The sequence below is a fragment of the Vitis vinifera genome, chromosome 14, assembly GCF_030704535.1.
Source record: "Vitis vinifera cultivar Pinot Noir 40024 chromosome 14, ASM3070453v1".
Lineage (NCBI taxonomy): Eukaryota > Viridiplantae > Streptophyta > Magnoliopsida > Vitales > Vitaceae > Vitis > Vitis vinifera.
In genome coordinates, this window is record NC_081818.1 from 18,005,925 (window position 1) to 18,028,495 (window position 22,571).

At 36.6% G+C, this 22,571-nt stretch overlaps 1 protein-coding gene across 6 annotated transcripts in view; it reads left to right on the top strand.

The window, feature by feature from the left end:
- The window catches only part of LOC100251978 (pyridoxal kinase), a 60,896-nt gene extending 38,986 nt beyond the window's left edge, over window positions 1-21,910 (top strand). For 3 of the 6 annotated variants that reach the window (XM_010662033.3, XM_010662035.3, XM_010662036.3), the window contains 4 exons: window positions 1,954-2,010; window positions 2,323-2,388; window positions 2,467-2,520; window positions 21,642-21,910. In XM_010662033.3, the coding sequence (XP_010660335.1) occupies window positions 1,954-2,010; window positions 2,323-2,388; window positions 2,467-2,520; window positions 21,642-21,782 (318 nt within the window). In that variant the 3' untranslated portion in view covers window positions 21,783-21,910. The remainder of the gene's footprint in view (window positions 1-1,953; window positions 2,011-2,322; window positions 2,389-2,466; window positions 2,521-21,641) is intronic. The other 3 variants (XM_010662034.3, XM_059742467.1, XM_010662038.3) reach the window with 1 other exon arrangement.
- Window positions 21,911-22,571: the final 661 nt, after the last annotated feature.

Genomic DNA, 22,571 nt, shown 5'->3' on the forward strand with positions numbered 1-22,571 from the left:
AAGATTTCTACCTCACATTGTATCTCAAATGAAGTTCCTCAAAGTGAACTAAGCAGCTTGTCACCTTAGAGGATATTTGCCTAACATTAATCCATTGGTCTAGGAATATGTAGGAAGCTATTTCTCTCTCAACTTTGTTTCATTTCATCCCAAAGTATGATTGATTCCTCACCTAAACACTCTAGGTTAGATTGAACACTTTGCCAATACCGTTTCGCATAACCAGCAAGCTTCTTTTTGGTGAAGTGAATGCATGGAGTGTAACATTTCATACTATTCAAAGTAATCCTCAAGATCAACTAACCAATCAAGGAAATTGTTAGGATCTAACCATCCATCATAACTAGGGGAATCTACTTTAACCTTTGTTATATTGCTTGAATGATCATGTTATATTGCTTGACTGATCATGTGCCCCCTGCAAATGTCTCAAAGTTGCATTCCTCATAGGCTGACCAAAGTGCCAATGATTATGGTTTGGTTGCTTATGGTAACCTTGCCTTTATTCTTCCATGAATGGGTGATTCCCACCCATGTTTTCTATTTCATCATTAGGATCATTATCAAATGTGTCATTGTGGACTCTACTTCATTATGGATCTTCTAAGGCTCTTATGTTGTGGTGTGAATAAGAAACCTTGGCGTGATCTTGGACTTCCTAAAGGGATAGGATTTTGGTTATTGTGTTAAGTTGTAGGAAGTAGGTGATTCAAGCTGATGTTTTTTAGTTGGGCATAGCCTTGGTTTAATTCAGAATGAAATTCCGCCTGAAGGTCATTATAGAGTTGATCTATAGAATTTTATTAAGTCAAATTGGGTCCTTGATTGGATGATTCACTATGGTCCATAAATGAAGAAAGTATAGAGAAAAAAATTATGAGATAGGTGTACAAGCTTTTTTTACTTTTATTTTTTTCCTTTCTGGAATATGCTGTGATATATTTCACAAATCACAATTAATTAGATAATCTAAAACTACTAAAATGTAATGTGAAAATCAAAATTTAATGAAGGCATTTGGTTTTTAAGGTAAGGGTAGGAAGGGAAGAAGAAAATTAAAGGTTTTAAAGAAAAGACTATAAGCTCAAAAAAATTCACTAATTAGATCTCAAGATAGGCTCACAAATTATTAAATATTTCCAAACAGTATAAATATTAACCAATTTCAATGATAGAATACATATCTTATCAATTCTCTAATTAGTCTTTAGAGTATATGTGATCCTATAATTGAAGCTTGTAGGTTGTGAACCTCTGAAACTTTTTGTGATGCCACTTTTTCTATAATGGATCAATTTGCTTTCATACCAAATTGATGTAGAATGGAAGCACTACTTATATAGAACAGAAATTTATGTATGAAGGAAATTAGATGAGAAGTGAAGAAGAAATTAGATGAGAGAATATAAGAGAATTAGAAGAGAGAAAATATGCAAAATTTTTAAATATTTTGGTAATGATATAAATCAAGCTGTGCATTGTTATAATCAACCCTATTTATAAGCAATTCAAGAAATGTAATGGAAATAAAGTACTAGTTCCAAAGGAAATAAAATATTAATTCTAGTTGAAATACTAAGCCAAAGTGACAAGAGTTGAAACTAAATAGAAAAGCTAATTTTAATAAGAATAGAGATTCTAATATGAAAGCAAATAGGAATCCTTCTTATCCTCTACTTATAGGCTGATAATAAACTTGAAATAACTTGTTTTGGGCCCTCACCTATTCCTTGAATGTGAAACGGCCATTCTTTGAGCAATTCAAGATTGTGCTACCCAAAGTCTATGCATGTTCTGCAGCATGTTTCTGGGCGGGTGTGTTTCTCAGGAGCCATTTCAGGATTATTTACTCTTATTTTAATGTTTCAATTTTTTTATGACTCAAATATATATGTTGCTTATTTGCTTCTCATGTTAATGGTTATGTTCACTGAGCGCTTGAATGTGTGATAGGGTCATTCTCCTGACCAATTCAAGATTGTGATGCCCAAAATTCCTGCATATTTCACGGTATGCATATTCTTCCTTATTCCTCCCACTTGTGGGACTTTTATGGTTGTTTCTATGGGATGGCAAGATCTTATTTATATATTAAAATTACCTTTTTTTGCATTAAAAGAAGGAATTTACCATTTCTATTATGCTCTAACCCAGGATTTAATAGTACTAGCTAGAGGTGCATATGAAGTGCACCTGAAATTATCTATTGTACTGTTATCCTAGAAATCACACAATGAACTTATGCCAAACCTACGATCTTTTTTCACACTCATTATTTTTACAAGATGCTTTACACTTATTCATATGTGTGTATACCTGTAGGGAACAGGAGATCTAATGACTGCACTTTTACTTGGATGGAGCAATGTAATGCTTCTAAATTCTATTGTGAGATAAAGCAAACTCCTGAAATGGTTTTGTCTATAATGTTATTATTCTAATCATAATTGCTCTTTTGATATCCAGAAATATCCTGACAATCTTGACAAAGCAGCAGAGCTGGCAGTATCAAGCTTGCAGGTATTCCTTTTTCTGTTTTGGTTTTTTATTTAGTAATTTTCACCATCAATACAACTGCTTGAGTGCTGAAAGTCTCCTTTTTCAATTTTTTTTTTTTAAATTTTAATTTATTATTTATTTATTTTTATTTTTTTACCTTTGACTTATTTATAGGTGTTTAAGTTTGGATCATTCTTGCCAGCCACTAAAAATAACCTGATGCCAAAGAGCATGTTTCCTTAGAGAAATCTTCTCAAACCCCAAACCCCCTTCCACCTTAGACTCGCACACTAGGTCCCAACTAATGAGATGGTCTCACTTGTGCTCCTCAGTGACGTAGGATGGATAGAAGCCCAATGTCCTATATTGACAGATTAATAACATTGGTTAGGCCTTATATGTGAGGCTATCTCTTAGCCTCCATTAGCTTAAGCTCTTGATAGCGTATGTGGTCCTACATCATTTGGTATCAGAGTGTGAGGTTTAGCCTAGATTACCCTGTACGTGTTGACATGGCCATCAACAATTAAGTTAGGGTGTCTAACATAAGGACAAATGGAAATCCAGTGTCCCACATCGGCTAATTACTAATATTGATTGGATCTCATATATGGGGCTAACTCTACCCCCCATTAACTGAAGCTTTTGGGACTGCATGTGGTATTGCATCATCTAGCCCTTGACTAAAGAAATCTCTTTGCATTTTCTTGATCTTTAACACCACTGAAGAAGGTATCTTAAAAAGGGAGAGAAAATAGGTTAGGGATATGAGACAAACATGATTGGATAAGATCATAAGAGTTATCCTTCCACCTAATGACAAAAAGACTTTTTCCCATCCATCTAATTTTTGTGAAATTTTCTCAATCATCGGATTCTAGAAAACACATGCCTTTGAGTTTCTCCTAGTGGGAGACCCAGACAGGGGAGAGGCCAAATCAAAGACCTTGCAATCAAGCAACAAGGCTAACCTAGTGATTTGATCCTGACTCATGTTGATGCTAAAGATAGTACTCTTGCCAACATTGATATTAAGTCCAAATATGTTCCTAAAAACTAACAAAATTAGCTTAAGATTTTGCAAATCTTGCAACAAGGGAAAGTGCTAGCTTTTTGTATATTCACTTTCACTTGGCAATTACTCAACCAAATTTCATGTTTGAATGGACCTACATATGCAGTTGGAATTTTGAAACAATTCAATGTGGCTAAGTTCAACTTTTAGGGGTCAATCGAAAGGAATAAATAAAAAGAAAAATTATTGAGAATCATATATATTTTTTTTACTTGTCAAATGTGTTGTTATACTAACAGAGGATAATTGAAGATAGTATATTTCTATAGGGGGGAGACTCACTTTGATTTGAAGCACCTTGTCTAGCTTGCTTATCTACTTTTATGTCGTCGTTTCAGATGTCGAGGATAGTGAGTTTGAAGTTTGAACAGATCAAAAGGACTTCCTTTGGGGTGGTGGATTTTTAGAAAAAAAGCCTCATTAGGCTATTGTTTGTTTAGATAAGTGGAAGGAGGGCCTGGGAGTTAGGCGTCTCTCGTCACTCAACAAGGCTCTTCTTTGTAACGGAATTGGTGTTTTGTTACGATAAGGGAGGTTTTTTGGAGGTAGGTTGTTTGTGGGAAATATGGGGAGGATGCAGGGGATTGGTCTTCTAAGGAAGTGAGAGATGTGCACGAGGTTGTGTTATGGAAGGCCATAAGGAGACTGGGGGAGTTCATTAATAGTAGAGTCTCCTTCTCTATTGGTAATGGGAGGAGGGTAAAATTTGAAAGGATATTTAACATCGGGGTGAGCCTTTGAGAGTTTCTTTTCCTTTCTTATTTTCCATAGGTAGCTCAAAAGAGGCATGGGTGGTGGATATGTGGACTCAATCAAATGAGAGATGTGTTTGGACCCCTAGGTACTCTAGGCGTTTAAATGATTTGCAGATTGAGGTTTTGGAGGGTTTCTTGTTTAGGCTGCAAGGTAAGGTGGTTATTGGAGACATAAAGGATAATGTGATTTGGTTGAAGACAAAAGGTGGAACTTTCTCTGTTAAGTCTTTTTACTTTATTTTAGAGCTTAAGAGATTAGTGCTTTTTCCAATATGGGTTGTTTGAAATGTGTGGGTTCCTTCTGAGGCAAGTTTTTTTTGCTTAAGAGACATCTTGGGGAAAAACTTTGACACTAGGTCAACTTTAGAGTAGAGGATGTATATTGACCACATTTTGCTACATTGTGACAAGGTGAGGATTTTATGAGTGCTTTTGTTGTCCCTTTTTGGTGTTTATTGGGTGTTGCCTTCTTATGTGAAAGAGACTTTGCTAGGGTGGTGTGACTCCTTTATTGGAAGGAAACGGAAAAAGTATGGGGCTTTTTTTGGACAATTTGGAAGGAGAGAAATAGAAGATCCTTTGATAATGAAGAGCTTTTGGACCAAGGGCTAAAAACCAGGTTTCCTTATAACTTGAAGTATTGGACCAAGTTGTATATGGGTGAAGGACCATTGTCCTTATTCGACTTCATTGATTGGTCGGGTTCTTGTTGAGGGAAGGAGTAGTTTTTTGTTTCCCTTGCCCTTTTTGGTGCCTTTTGGTGAGTGTTGCATCATCCTGTGTACTTTGGTGTGCCTTTTTAGCGCTTTATTAATTTTTTTTTTTTTTGATAAGTACTTTAGCGCTTTATTAATATTATTTGCATTTACCTATTAAGATAAAAGGATAAGAGGATTGACTTGAAATTTGGAACCTACAAGGTATTGGTAACATTGCAGGATGACATTGGATTATGATATTTAAGGCATGGCTCCAAGTTGCAATTTTAGTCATTAATTTGGAAGGGATGGTAGATTGTGACATCTTGGATTGGTATTGGTGACATGAAAATTATATTATAATAGTTAAAAAGTTCAAAAATTCTAAAAAAAAGGAGAATTTATAGAAAAATAAATACAGTTAGATGGGCTTCAAAAATTAATAAAAACATATATCACAATTGAAATTGTTTAAATAATGATAAAAACACACATTTAGTTTGGTATGTGATAATACTAAAAATTCAAAATTTTATTGTTTTTAAGTACACATTTTTTTTTTTTAATTTTTTTTTGCTAAAAAACACATAAATTGAAAGTTTAGAGAAAAAAAAAAAAAGCGTTCCTCTATACCTTTGAAGTCTAGGATTACAACATATATATGGGACTACTCTTGAGTACATGCAAAAGGAAAAAAAAAATACAACTGTGCAAATAATCACTACTTACCCTAAAAAAAAAAAATTTCTAAATTAGAAACATTGACTTAGCTTATTCTATCCCCTAATTTGCTCCACTAAATCAAATCACAACATCCCATTTATAGTACTAAATCAAATCTCCCACATATTTTATGATTTTCCACACTCCCCCTCAAGTTAGTTTTAAGATGTTTAACATTCCTAGCTTTTTTACTAGAACTTCAAATAATTGCTTTTGAAGGCTTCTAGTTAGGATATCTGCTAGCTGTTTTTCTTTAGGAATATGGCATATAGACTAAGGTGGTGTTTGTTTTTTTGGCTTTTTGCTGAAAACCATTTAGTTTTAGAATTTAGGTTGTTTGTTTTTTTACTTTTTCATGACTTTTTATAAACTTTTTACTAAATAGAAAAAGCCAGAATATGTGGCTTTTTCTAAATAGAAAAAATAACACTATGGTTTTTTTTACTTTTTAATACTTAATAGAAATAAAATACTACAAAAACAAACAACCTAATATTTAATACTATTAAGTATTAAGGTTCTATTTAGAATTAAGTAAAAAAACAAACGCCACCTAAGCCTCCCTCAAGTCTTTCCTCAATGAAATGATTATCCACTTCAACATGCTTAGTTCTATCATGTTGAACTGGATTGTGGGCTATGTTAATTGTTGACTTATTGTCACAGTATAATTTCATAGGTTTCTTATAAGGAATCCTTAATTCTTCTAATATCCTCTTTAACCAAATGATTTTACAAATTCCATGAGCAACGACTTGAAACTTAGCTTTTGCACCACTTCAAGCTACAACATTTTGTTTCGTGTTTCTCCAAGTTATTAAATTCCTTCCAACAAAGGTGTGCAATAACTTGAAGTTGATCTTCTATGTTCTATCGTTGTTATCTCCTGCCTAATTAGCGTTAGTATACGCCTCAATCTGCATATGCCCTTTTTTCTTGAACATTAATCCTTTCCTCAGGTTTCCTTTCAGATACTTCAAAACTTGATACACAACTTCAAAACATTCTTTAATAGGTGAGTGCATAAACTAACCAACCATAATAACCGCAAATGCTATATCAGGACGTGTATGTGCTAAGTATATCAGTTTACCCACAAACATTGATAGCGTCCTTTATCCACACTTGAGCTTAACTCTGTTTGCCCCAGTTTCCTATTGGGATCCATTGGTGTTTTAGTTGGTTTACAACCCAACATTCCTGTTTGTTTAAGCAAGTCTAGAGTATATTTTCACTGAGAAACAAATATACCACCTCAAGACCTTGCAACTTCTATACCCACTTGCATCCTACTGGTGTCTTCCCTCTTGGCAAACTTACCAAATCTCAAGTTCTATTCATTTCAAGAGCTCTCATTTCTTCCATGATTGCTTTTCTTTACTTAGGAACAACTAAAACATCCTATATAGATTTTGGAATCTCCACAGAAGACATGTTAGTGGTAAAGTCTCTAAAGGAATTAGATAACCTATGGTATGACACATATTTAGAAATAGGATGCATGGCACATGATCTAGTTCCTTTCCTAAGGGCAATGATAATATCAAGGTCATTAGAAGCATTAGTATTTATATTTGAAGAGAGAACAAGAACTATACCTTCCTAGGTCCTTATGACTAGTTTTAACGCTTGGATAGTGGCAAGAGTGTGACTTTTTGGATTACCTTGATTATTTCTCCTCCTTGTGTAGATACTAAGCTCAGTTTGAGATTTTGTCTGTAGTGATTCTCCTCTTATCAACAATTCTTCATTGTTTAGTACAATAGAACTTGGTTGAGGAGTTGAACTTGAACTTAAGTTTTTTGACCCAACAGGACCCAAACCAGAAGAATGTGAAAGACTAGGACTCATATTGTCATCAAATGTTCACATGGGTAAAGACATTTCCCAAAAACATTGTCATCAAATCTTCCTCAACCACACTTTCCCCTTGAAGAGTGTTTTTGGTTAAGTAGGGTTGATTTTCAAAGAAGGTTATATCCATGCTAACAAAAATTTTCCTAGAGATAAGATCATAACACTTATACCCCTTTTTTAGATGTGAATATCCCACAAAAATACACTTTAGTGCATGGGGATCAAGCTCAGTTCTATGTTTTTGATGAATATTGAAATAAATTTGAAATTTTTTTTGCTTTCCTTAAAAATTGTATTAGAATACAATATGTACATCCTATTTATACGCAATTGGGGATTGGATTCCCCTTAAATCTCTTCCATAAATCAAGGATCTTATTCACCTATCATCTATTATCCTATAATCTCTCAGATAAATCATATTTTACCAAAGAAAGAAAAGGAAAGAAATAAATACAAAATTATTTAGAATTTGCCAACACTTTATACACAATATATTTTGCTATATTTAGAATTTGCCAGCACTCCTTCTCAAGCTAGAGAATACATGTTGTTCATTCCTAGCTTGCACGTAATTATTTGAAACTGGTGACTAGTCGATCCATTGGTCAACACATCTATAAGCTGCCGTTTTGTTGTAATCACCATCAAGTTTTTCTTTGACGAAGTGTTAATCTACTTCTACATGCTTTGTTTGATCATAATGTACTAAATTGTGAGCAATATTGATTGTCGATTTCTTGTCACAGTATAACTTTATTGTTCATGGCAATGGTAAGTTTACCCATATGTGAACGTTTGATTAAGAGTGTATGATCTCTTGGCTTTATCGAGACTCTATGTTATTCATAGCTTTTGCAAATCTTTCAAACCATGCTTGAGTATATTGTTTAAGGTCATAAACTGCCCTTTGTTAGTTTGTACACATTGTTTGTTTTTGAAGTCTCCATTGAAACTCGATAGTGTTTCCATATACATTTCTTATTCTAGATCACCATGCAAGAATGCATTCTTAACATCAAGTTGCTGCAAAGACCAACCAAAGTTAGTTGCCAAGGATAGTAATATACCAATGGTATTCATCTTTGCTATTAAAGTAAATGTTTCTTAGTAGTCTACCCCATAAGTTTGTGTATACCCCTTTGCCACAACCTAGCCTTATATTTCTTCAATGTCTCGTTAGCTCTATATTTAACAGTGAACACCCATTTACATCAAACTGGTTTTTTTCCCTTTGGTGATTCAACTATTTCCCAAGTTTGGTTTTTTTTTTAAGAGCTAACATCTCCTCTTCCATGGCTTTCCTCCAATTCTCACTTCTAAGTACTTCTTGAACTGTTTGAGGGATTTCAATAGGAGTTAATTGGGTAAGGAAGGCTCTATGTGATGGGGATAGGTTTTCAAATGAAATAAAATTGGAGATCGGGTGTTGAGTGCATTTTATGGTAGCTTTCCTAAGGGCAAATTGGTAAATGGAGATCAGGAAACTCTTTTGAATCTTCGTTTTGAACAAATTGATCCCGAGGTTATGGTGAGGGTAACAAATTTGAAGCAGGAGAAATGACACTAAAAATAGAACAAATGGAGTTTGTGTGTTTATTACTTGGCTTAGGTTTAGATTGTTGAGCTTGCATTAAATTAGATTGGGACTATTTTCACCTAAAGTAAACCTCTAATGGCATGTCAGTCGCATTAACTCCCCCTTGACCATTTTTGATGAGGGTTCTTGACTAGGTGACAAGGAGGTAGAACCTATAGGTGAGCCTTAGGTGAAAGAGGCATGGATTTAGAAAGTCTAGGCAAATCAAGCAACCCATAAGAGAGAAACTTATCTTCACCTAAGATTTCCCCCCAAAAACAAGTATTAGGAAAAAATGATTGATTTTAGCAAAAGTGACATTCATTTTTGAGTTGGAGAGTATCCCACAAACATGCATTTTAAAACTCAGGGATCAAGTTTGTTACAATTTAGAGGATAGACATGGACAAACGACACATAACTAACAACTTTGGGAGGAAGTTTACTGAAGTTATTGAAATGTGGAAAATTTTTGAGTGGTTTTATCTTCAAGCACTTTTGGGGATAGTCGGCTAATTTAATGAGCTACAGTTAAGACAACCTCTCCCTAATATGATTTAGGCATATTTGTCTGAAAAAGTAAGGCTTGAGTGATTTTCAATAGATGTTTATTTTTTTGTTCAGCCACACCTCTTTCTGTGGGGAATTAATACATGAAAATTGGTGTATTATCCCTTCTTTTTCAAGAAAAGAAGATAACACCTGATTAAAGTGCTCTTTCCCATTATATGATCTAATGGCTTTAATTTTAACTCCAAACTATGTGCTAACCATTTTGGGAAAGACAAAAAACACAAAACTGTCATTTGACTTGTTTTTCATGAGGCATAACCAATTCCCTAGTACAATCATCGATAAAGGACACAAACCACATTGCTCCAAAAAGACTTGGGACTCAAGAGGGATCCAATTATCGGTATGAATTAACAAGAAAAGGAATATTGATTTTGTATTACTTAAAGGAAACAGAACATGATGATATTTAGCTAATTGACAAACCTCATAATGAAAACCGTTAACATCCGATTTATTGAATAATATAGGAAACATATTTTTTAGCAAAGAAGAAGATGGATGCCCTAAACGAAGATGATGTGTATGAAGCAATAGGCTTATCCATTGAAGTTAGAAGGCTACGAAGCCTCTCAATCTCTTCTTTGTTCAGTCTACCATCATTTGAATCATTAGAAGTTAAGATTTCTAGTTGGGAATTCTCTTTAGATTGAGCAATATGGGCTTGACCATTTCACTATCTAGATTAGCATATCGATTTCTATTCCCTCTACCAAATGATTGCAGCTTTCCATGGAGTTTCCAACAAGTCTCCTTGGTATGCCTTGGTTTTTTGCAATATACACACCACAAGGCATTTTTGTTGATTGGTGATCTAGACACTTCACTTCCTCCACAATTGTTGTTTAATAGTGTGGAGTTTGGCTTCGTGGTGACAAGACCTGGACTTTCTGTTGTTGGAGTGTCAAGCATAGCATTCCTTCCTTCTTCTGCTCTTATAATGGAGAGGACTTCATTTAGGTGAGGGAGATCTTCCTTTCCAAGGACTTGAACCTTGACTTGATCATATTCCACATTAAGACCCACCAAAAATTCAAATATCCTATCACTTTGAACAAATTTGAGCATCATGGCAGCATCTTCGCTGCACTTCATCTTAATATTCTGATAGTAATCTAATTCCAACCATAAGCTTTTCATGATATTATTGTATTTGGTAACAACAAAAGTATCTTGCTTGGTAGCACCAATCTTGGTCTTTATTTTGTGGATGTGGGGAGCATCCCTCACTTTCGAGTATGTTTGCCTAATAGTCTCCCAAATATCTCTAGTCGTCGTCAAGAACATGCATGTGCCGCTGGTCTCTGGTTGCATTGAATTCCACAACCATGACATTATCATTGAATCCTCTTCATCTCATGCAATGAACTTTGGATCGTCTTCACTTGGAACAGGTCCAATTAGATGATTCAGTTTTCCTTTTCCCTTCAAAAGTGTTCGCACTACTTGAGCCACACCAAATAATTGCGACCATTGAGTTTGAATGGATTTTGCAGATTTTAATATTTTGTAGAAGGGTTATCGCTAGTCAAGTTGGGAGCAAAGTTTGGAGATCGGATGATTTATGATCTATCGAACATATTGGAGCAAATCAGAAATAATTCTGTAAATTTGAGAGGGGGGAAAATTTTATGAGGTCATATAAAATTCAATGGAAGGAGATGTGCATCAACAATTTCTGATGCTAGCAATGAAGGTCATATAAATGCTGTGAAATTCAGCAGCAATTAAGGCTAAGAAAAGAAAAAACTTAGGATGCAAAAGAGAGTCTTAACTCTGATACCATGAAATAAATTTGAAATAAATTCTACTTTCGTTAAAAATTGTATTAGAATACGATATGTACATCCTATTTATACACTATTGGGGATTAGATTCCCCTAAAATATCTCTCATAAATTAGGGATCTTATTCACCTACCACGTATTATCATATAATCTCTCACATAAATCATATTTTACTTAAGAAAGAAAAAGGAAAGAAATAAATATAAAATTATTTAGAATCTACCAGCACTTTATATATATTCTACGGTATTTAGAATCTGCCCGCAAATATGAACAAATGTTGTACATCCAAAAATTTTAGAGGAATTGAAGAAAATATTTTTGAATGAGGATAAACCTTAGAAATATGATTAAGAGGGGTTTTAAACCAAAATTTTAGTCGGCATTCTGTTAATTAGATAAGAAGTTGTAAGTACAACTTCTCCCTAAAATTTTTTAAGAACCCTCGATGTAAACATGATGGCTTTAGCAACCTCTATTAAGTGACAGTTTTTCCTCTTCGCAATCCCATTTTGTCATGAGGTATCAAAACAACTAGATTGATGTATGATCCCATTTGTAAGTAAATAATTTCTAAGAATAGAGTTAAAATATTCCTTTCCATTATCAATTTGAAGTACTTGGATTTGAGTTTGAAATTGTGTTTTTATCATTGTATGGAAAATTTAAAAAACCCTTTTTGCCTATGATTTTTCCTTTAATAAATAAATCTAACAAACTCTAGTGTGGTCGTCTATGAAAGTGATAAACCACCTAGTTCCGGTTAAGGTCACCATGCATGAGGGTCCCCAAATGTCAGTATTTATCAATGCAAAAGTCCTAGATTCTTTATAAGGTCATGTAGGAAAGTAGACATGATGATGTTTAAATAGTTGGCATACCTCACATTGAAACATTAAAGGATTTTTGTTCTTAAACAAAGATGGAGACAATTGTTTTAAATATGAAAAACTAGGATGATCTAACCTACGGTTCCATGACATTATTTGATGTTCAATAGAGGAAGAAAAAGCATCATGACTTGGAACTTGAGGTTATCTACTCTTGATAGGATCCTCAATATGGTAATAAAGTCCATCAATGTTCTTAGCATTGCCAATTGTCCTCCCTGAGCATGGGTCTTGAAATTCACAATTAGATGGAAAAAATTTAGCAACACAATTCATGTCCCTTGTTAGTTTACTAATAGAAAGAAGATTGCATGACAAATTAAGGACATGAAGAATGACTTTAGAAGTCAAATTTTTTGAAATAGGGACTGAACCTTCCCTACAACGGATGAAAATGATCCATCCACAATTTTAATTTTTTGGTTACCTAGACAAGGAGATTATATCAAAAACAAATTTAACAAGCTCGTCATATGATCAGAAGCACTATAATCTATGATCCATGATGTAAAATTTTCAGAATGAACACTTAAAGCACTAAGAGATTTACCTGTTTGTGCTGAAGAATATGATGATAAAGAGTTAGAAGACGAAGACTGATTGAATAACCTATATAGGTGTTCCAGTTCTTCTTTACTGAATGGAGATGCTTCAGTTATGGTTTTGGACTCTCAGTTGCAGTCTGCATGCCTTGGCCATTTCTCTCATGAAATCTGCCACTGTTTTTCAGATTTTGTGTCTTCCCATGCAGCTTCCAGCAGGTGTATCTGGTGTGCCTTTGTTTGTTACAATGATCACACCTTATTTTCCCTTTACCTCATGCTTTCTTTGAGATCCCTTGATCACCAGCATTGGCCGCAGCACTGGCAGCAGCTTCAATTGCAACAAGTGCTGAGTTCTCCTGAATGATTGAAGAAGAGCCTCCCATCATGACTGATTTGTGGCTTTCTTCCTTTCGAACCTCAACAAACACTTCTTGGATAGAGGGTAAGGGCTCTTTACCTAGGACTCATCTACGGACTTCATCTAATTCTTTATTCAATCCAGCAAGGGAGTTAAACACTCGTTCCTTCTCTATCATCTTAAAACAGGCACTGTCTGCAGCACATGCCCATTCAAATCCATAAAATAAGTCCCATTCTTGCCAAAGACCTTTCAAAATGTTGTAATATTTAGTCACACCTTGATCTCCTTACTTTATCTCACAGATCTTTGATTTCGACTTAAAGATTTGTGCTGAATTCCTAAGATCAGAGTAAGTTTCCATAACTGCTTCCTAGAGCTCTTTTGCTGTTGGTAAAAACATGTTAAGTCTGACCTATCTTCGGCTCCATATAATTCACTAACTTGGCCATGATCATGGAATTTTTTGAGTCCCATGTTTGAAAACTTGGGTCATCCTCTTTTGGGGCCTTTGTTGTACCAGTCAAATATCCTAGTTCCCCTTTCCCATGAATAAACAATTTAATGGACTAAGACCATCTAAGAAAATTCAGTCCATATAGTTTATGAGTGGTGATGTGCAGTGAAGGATTATCACTGGTTCCATGAGGTGAGACTTGATATGGAGGCATTGATACCTATTATGAAGAATATCTAAAATTTTCCTCCTTTCTGATTCTTGACATCAAATCCCCCAACCAGCAGCCTCATAGTTCCAGAAAAAAAAAAAAAAATAAATAAAAAAAAAAAAAAAAAAAAATTCTGATGCTTGAAACCAAAAAATAAATGTATCACTTCCAGTACTAAAAATAAATGTATCACTTCCAGTAGGAAATTGACTCTGATACCATGAAAGTTTAGAGAAAAAAATCATTCCTCCATCTATATCTTTGAAGTTTAGGATTACAACACACATGTATATATATATATATATATATATGTTGAATATAATGTATTTATAGTATATTATCTTTCCTTGTTAATATAGGTCACATGTATGGTAGTTAGGACTCCTAGCCTTGTATATATATATATCTCTCAATTGTAAGTAGAGATTACATGAATGAGAATTAAGGTTTTTCTTCTTTTTCTCTCTCTCAACATGGTATCAGAGCCAAGGAAGAAAACCTAATTCTTTCCTGTTTCTCGTGTCATCAACTCCGGGAAACCTTCTGGTGACCGTGTTTCTTTCCGGTCACCTTCCCCATCTCCCAATACTTTTCGGTCAGTCGGATCGTAGTTAGAAACCACTCACCGCCGGCGAACTTTTCCGGCAAACTTTCCCGGCGACCTATTTTTCCGACACCGACCATACCAGAAGGAGTGCCTGGAGGAGATCTCCAACTTTTGTGAAGGCACCGGCACCACAAGAGCATCCACGCGTTGGTAACGTGCCATTTTCCGGCCGGCGGCTGCGTCTCACGCGCCGGCGCGTGAGGGCGCGTCGGCGCGTGAGGGCGCGTGAGGAATTTTCCGGCGACGCGCCTCCTCCTCCAGCCTCGCCTGACACCGACAAGCATCCCTAGCTCCCTGGTTCTCCCATCCGAGCCCTGAACGTGCCTCTTTTGGAGATTTTTGTCTCCGTCAGCCCTCCAAACAGTCTTTCCGGTGAAGGTCGGGTTACTTTTTCTCCACCCCAATCCCTGCACGTGCCTTGGGAAGTGTCCTTCTACCTTTCTGGTGTTACCACGCCGCGATCTGAGGCCGTCTCCCTTTTTCGGTGGTGCCACGCCGCAATCTGAAGCCGTATTAGGGCTCTCTTCGATCCAAACATACTTCATTCTCCAGATAAGTGGATATGGCTACTAAAACTTCCATTTTTTCCTCTGTCATATCTGGATCTCCTATGATTACTTTGGAGAAATTGGTTGGCAGTGAAAATTATCTTTCCTGGTCTGCCTCTGTTGAACTTTGGTTTATGGGTCAAGGATATGAGGATCACTTGGTTACCCAAGAGGCAAATATCCCTGAGGTTGACCGCGTACAGTGGAGGAAGATAGATGCACAGTTATGTAGTGTATTATGGCAATCGGTTGATCCCAAGATTCTTCTTCATCTTCGGGCCTACAAAACTTGTTTTAAATTTTGGACTCAGGCCAAAGGATTATACACGAATGATATCCAGCGTCTTTATAAGGTGGCTTCTGCTATTGTCCATATCAGCCAACAGGACTTGGATCTATCTACTTATATTGGTCAGATTGCCTCTCTTAAGGAGGAGTTCTTGACTGTGATGCCTCTTACTCCTGATGTTGGGGCTCAACAAACACAGCTTGACAAGTTCTTCATGGTTCTTACTCTTATTGGCCTCCGTCCGGATCTTGAGCCTGTTCGCGATCAGATTCTTGGTAGTTCATCAGTTCCGTCCTTGGATGATGTGTTTGCTCGCCTCCTCCGTATCTCCTCCACTCAGACTTTGCCATTTGATAGCACTTCAGATTCTTCTGTGTTAGTTTCTCAAACTAGCTCTCGAGGAGGCCGTAGTGGTACCCGAGGTAGAGGTCAACGTCCTCATTGCACCTATTGCAATAAACTTGGCCACACTCGCGATCGTTGCTATCAGTTACATGGACGGCCTCCTCGCACTGCCCATGTGGCCCAGTCCTCTGATTCTCCGCTGCCTCAGCCTCCGAGCTCTTCCGCATCTCAGGCTTCTGTTGCCTCTGTTGCTCAGCCTGGTAATGCCTCTGCCTGCCTTACCCACACATCTTCTCTTGGACCCTGGATTCTAGATTCTGGAGCTTCTGATCACCTATCTGGTAATAAGGATCTTTTCTCCTCTATTACTACTACCTCTGCTTTACCTAATGTGGTATTAGCTAATGGTTCTCAAACTGTGGCTAAAGGTATTGGTTTGGCCCTTCCTCTGCCCTCTCTACCTCTCACTTCTGTCCTTTATACTCCTGAATGTCCTTTTAATCTTATTTCCATCAGCAAAATCACTCGTACTCTTAATTGCTCTATTACCTTTTCTGATAAATTTGTGACCTTGCAGGACCGGAGTACAGGGAAGACGATTGGCATAGGACGTGAGTCTCAAGGCCTCTATCACCTCACCTCAGATTCATCTCCTGCAGTTTGCATTTCCACTGATGCTCCTCTCCTCATTCACAATCGTCTGGGCCACCCTAATCTCTCCAAGTTCCAGAAGATGGTCCCTCGTTTTTCCACTTTGTCGTCGCTTCCGTGTGAGTCATGTCAGCTTGGGAAACATACTCGTGTCTCGTTCCCAAAGCGTTTGAATAATCGGGCAAAGTCTCCTTTTGAGTTTGTCCACACTGATGTTTGGGGTCCTTGTCGGACTGCGTCTACTTTAGGATTTCAGTATTTTGTCACTTTCATTGATGACTATTCTCGATGTACTTGGTTATTTTTAATGAAAAATCGAGCTGAGTTATTCTCTATTTTCCAGAAATTTTATGCTGAAATCCAAACCCAGTTCAATATTTCTATTCGTGTGTTACGCAGTGACAATGCCAGGGAATATTTTTCAGCCCCATTTACTTCGTTTATGTCTCATCATGGGATTCTTCATCAGTCTTCTTGTGCTCATACTCCTCAACAAAATGGGGTAGCTGAACGCAAGAATCGACATCTTGTTGAGACAGCTGGTACTATCCTCCTCCATAGTAATGTTCCTTTTCGTTTTTGGGGGGACGCTGTTCTTACCGCTTGTTATTTGATTAATCGTATGCCCTCCTCTGTCTTACACGATCAGATTCCTCACTCCCTTCTCTTCCCTGACCAACCACTTTATTTCCTTCCTCCTCGTGTCTTTGGTTGTACTTGCTTTGTTCATATTCTCACTCCTGGACAGGACAAGCTTTCCGCCAAAGCCATGAAGTGCCTCTTCTTGGGATATTCTAGACTTCAAAAGGGTTATCGTTGTTATTCCCTTGAAACTCATCGATACTTTATCTCCGCTGATATCACCTTCTTTGAGGACTCACCATTCTTTTCCACCACTTCTGAGTCTTTTCCTGTTTCTGAAGTCTTGCCCATTCCCATTGTCTCCCCACCTGATGCTATGCCCCCTCGACCACTTCAGGTTTATCATCGTCGCCCTCGTGTCGTTGCTCCTCTCCTTTTTGCTGAGGCACCTGCTGACTCCCTTCCTATACCTTCGGCTTCACTTGCCCCGGCTCTGCCTTCTTCTAATGACTTACCCATTGCTGTTCGGAAAGGTACTCGCTCTACTCGTAATCCTCATCCTATTTACAATTTTTTGAGTTATCATCGATTATCTTCACCCTATTCTGCTTTTGTTTCTGCTATATCCTCTGTTTCTCTTCCAAAGAGCACCCATGAAGCTCTTTCCCATCCAGGCTGGCGACAGGCAATGGTGGATGAAATGGCTGCTCTGCACTCTAATGGCACTTGGGATCTTGTTGTTTTACCTTCTGGTAAATCTACAGTTGGTTGTCGTTGGGTCTATGCAGTTAAGGTTGGTCCTGATGGTCAGGTTGATCGCCTTAAGGCCCGCTTAGTTGCTAAAGGCTATACTCAGGTTTATGGTTCTGATTATGGTGACACATTCTCCCCTGTTGCCAAGATTGCTTCTGTCCGTTTGCTTCTCTCCATGGCTGCTATGTGTTCTTGGCCTCTTTATCAGTTGGATATTAAAAATGCCTTCCTTCATGGTGATCTTGCCGAGGAAGTTTATATGGAGCAACCTCCTGGTTTTGTTGCTCAGGGGGAGTCTGGTTTAGTGTGCAGGTTACGCCGTTCTCTATATGGCTTGAAACAATCTCCTCGAGCATGGTTTAGCCGTTTTAGTTCTGTTGTTCAAGAGTTTGGCATGCTTCGTAGTACAACAGACCATTCAGTTTTCTATCATCATAACTCCTTGGGGCAGTGTATTTATCTGGTTGTTTATGTGGACGACATCGTCATTACAGGCAGTGATCAGGATGGTATTCAGAAACTAAAGCAACATCTTTTTATCCACTTTCAGACCAAAGACTTGGGGAAACTCAAGTATTTCTTGGGAATTGAGATAGCTCAATCCAATTCTGGTGTGGTCCTTTCCCAAAGGAAGTATGCTTTAGACATCCTGGAAGAAACCGGTATGTTAGACTGTAAACCGGTAGACACACCTATGGATCCGAATGTCAAACTTGTACCAGGACAGGGGGAGCCTTTAGGAGACCCCGGGAGATATCGACGGCTCGTAGGTAAATTGAACTATCTCACCATTACTCGTCCAGACATTTCTTTTCCTGTGAGTGTTGTTAGTCAATTCCTACAGTCACCATGTGATAGCCATTGGGATGCCGTAATCCGCATTCTTCGATATATCAAAAGTACACCAGGCCAAGGTGTATTGTACGAGAACAGAGGTCATACTCAGGTTGTTGGTTACACAGATGCAGATTGGGCTGGCTCACCCACAGATAGACGTTCCACTTCAGGGTACTGTGTTTTTATTGGAGGTAATCTAATATCTTGGAAGAGTAAGAAACAAGATGTAGTGGCCAGATCTAGCGCTGAAGCTGAGTATCGAGCTATGGCTTTGGCAACATGTGAACTCATATGGTTGAGACATCTTCTTCGGGAGTTGAGATTTGGAAAGGATGAACAGATGAAACTCATCTGTGATAACCAGGCCGCATTACATATTGCATCCAATCCAGTCTTTCATGAAAGGACCAAGCATATTGAAGTTAACTGTCATTTCATTAGAGAGAAGATCGCATCAGGATGTGTTGCTACAAGTTTTGTTAATTCAAATGATCAACTAGCAGACATCTTCACTAAATCTCTCAGAGGTCCTAGGATTAAATATATTTGTAACAAGCTTGGTGCATATGACGTATATGCTCCAGCTTGAGGGGGAGTGTTGAATATAATGTATTTATAGTATATTATCTTTCCTTGTTAATATAGGTCACATGTATGGTAGTTAGGACTCCTAGCCTTGTATATATATATATCTCTCAATTGTAAGTAGAGATTACATGAATGAGAATTAAGGTTTTTCTTCTTTTTCTCTCTCTCAACAATATATATATATATATATATATATATATATATATATATATATATATATATATATATATAGGGCTACTCTTGAGTATATGCAAGAGGAAAAATAAAAAAACAAAAACTAAATTAGAAACATTGATTCAGCTGATTCTATCCCCCAATTTACTCCACTAAATCAGATCACAAAATCCCATTTATAGCATTAAATCAAATCTCCCACATGTTTTATGATTTTACACATAAATATATAGGCATTTCACATTGGCTTTGGAGGTTCTACGAGCTTGACAGAATGGTCCAACTTGACAATGGCTTGATCTTAGTGTCCATAACTTGGCTCTATCGGCCAATTCATTTCTGTAACTGAAAAAAATTGGGTCTCAAAATCATCTCAGTAATGATCGTTCCACATACAACTTAGGCAATACTTTGGGCCTTGATTTAAGGTGGTGGTTAAGCAAGGGATAAACTCTCTGGGAAGTTAAATCTTATTTTTATCAAATTTCTCAGTTATCTTGTTGGACCAGAAAATGTGGTAAGTTTGGACCAGAAATTTCTCAGTTATAATTCAATATTGACAAACATAGTCATGTTTTTTATGCACAAAGTTCCTGGTGTCTAATTGCTTTCAGCTTTGACTTGTTTGTGCAATAAAATGAAGCGGAGATCATAAGGCATTAAGATGGTTGTTGAAGAACATACTAAGACAAGAGTTTGTATGTGTGTGCATGTTGTGGGGCAGAATGGAAGTGAAAGTTCCTATAGCTTGCAAACCCAGGGGTTGGTTCTGAAGTATTGTTGTAAGGTTGCCACTGTATAAATTGGTGTTTATGTTGCCATCCTGCTGATAAACCATATTGGAAATTTTATAACCATATGTCAAGGGAGGATTTGCAAGGGGCAGTTTAGGAGCTCAGTGCTTCTGTAACGATAAACAATATGGTTTTCTTCTCCTTTGTTTCTCTATGATTGAGAAGTCATCTAAGTAGAACATCATTTTCTTTGAAGATTTCTAGACCTCAATGTTAAGCAAGAGTGTGGATGAAGGAATCTCTTGAGTTTTTCTAGAAGTCTGTTGAAGTGTGGTTTGAGGAACCTTCTCTTAGAAGAATTTACATTCCTAGCAATGAAAAAAAGGCTCCTGATGGGATGGGGAGGGAGTGTTGCTGACTCTTATATGAAAACTACTGACCATTTTATGAAACAACCCACTAATCAGTTGCTTGTAGTTCTTGAATTGAAAATACAGGAGATCCATGAATTGAAAAGATTCAAAAGAAGCATTTGAGTGGTTCTGAGAAATGTCTCAATGTTGTCTAGTTCTGTCTACGGTTCATGCACTCAGTTTGTGTTTTTAGGCAGACTAGTAAATTTCTCATTCCTCATGGGTTGAGATATCTATGGTGCTATCTATTTGGCCTTTCCTATACCTACTTAAGTAATATTCTCACCTTAGTTGTGAGGTTCTTGATGGTCTCGCTGATTCATTGGGATCTTGAGTTCAAGGACAAGGTTAAATTGTTGTTCTAAAGCCTTGGAGGAGGAAATAGTTTGATTGATGACAATGGCTAGGGTGGAATTTTTTTCTGACTTATTTTATTGTCTTTGTGCTTCTGTTTTCTTTATTTCTTCATAACTTTCATGGTTAAAAATCTGTGATGTGATGTAACACTAAAAGCAAAAGCTTTTAGCAGTTAGGCAGAAATGTTCACAAGATTTCGAATGTGCTTTCCTTATATAGGTTTAACATTCAAGTGTATGGATGACATTTAAAAGAAATTTAAAATCTTGGAATTTTATTACTACCTTGACAAAGATGTCAAACACACTCCAGGCATTACACTCATGTTGACTTGCTTTCAACAAAAATCTATTTAGAGCATGATATTAAGGACCAATACATGTACTATGATGTGCTACAATCATCATCTTTATGTTCCTTATCCAAAGCATGTTTGGGCCCATCTTTCCTAATATCCTGTTTCAGCATTTTTGTTAGAACATGATACAGACCCATATCATATTGTCAAAGGTTGTACATTTATATTCCATAGCTCTTGATAGCCTTTCATCTGAATTCAACCTGGAGGAAACTAGTTGCTGGAACTTCAAGCTGATCTAAATTCTCCTTGAGTGCCTGAATGGGATAATTACTGCATAGAATTTGACAGACAAGAACCATGAATGCTGAAATTGTAAATATGAATTTGGGATTTTATTCCAGAAACAGATTTTGAACTAAAAAACTTGTGATCATATTGTTATCAATATTTTGCAGGCGCTTCTGCAGAGGACATTGGCTGACTATGTAAAAGTTGGATTTGCTCCACAGTCAAGCAGCTTGGAGATTCGATTGGTTCAGAGCCAGGATGACATTCGCCACCCAGAAGTTAAATACAAGGCTGAGCGATACACCTGAATGGGTGATTTGCATTGGAACAACAAAAATAATCATATTTAGCTGATACAATCTGAACATGCCTATGCTTGTATTTTATGGACTAGACTATGATAAAATGAAATAAAAATACTGTTTCAATGTTTTAATGTTTTAAGTGCAGGTGGAAAAGGTCAACCTCCGTGATTTCGTATGTCAAGGAAAAACTAAATGTCGTCTTCAATGGGAAGATATGAGCGTGGAAAATAAGTGAGTTTGACACAATGTAATTGGATAAAAAGAAAAAAGGTTATGAATCTAAATGTCTTCCCAAAATATTTGCCAAATTAATGGTTACCCATCATGTCACTATTGTTTTTTTAGTCAAAATCACAGTAGTGACAATGGTTTTGGTTCCACCTTTGTGTTTAAAATCGTTATTGACCATGGTTGAAAGTACAACATCAAAGCAAAGAGAAAAGGAAGAAAACGAAACTTTAGATTTTCTTATTATGATCTATTGAAAATTGTACAATACAAAATAGAGTTTAAATAGTTTACAATAATAAAAAATAATAATAAAAGGACTATTTTACCATTATTCCTAAAAGGAAAGATAATAATTCTAATATAAGAAATAAATAACTCCAATATTCCCCCACAAACTTACAATGCGGTTAAAAGAAGCATTGAGAGTTTGCTAACTAAAAATTCAAAACACATAAGTAGATGCAACTTGGTAAACAAGTCTATAATTTGTATGGAATAAGGAACAAAAGGCATAAAGAGTGTCATGCTGAACGTGATGACTAGTAAGATGACAATCAATCT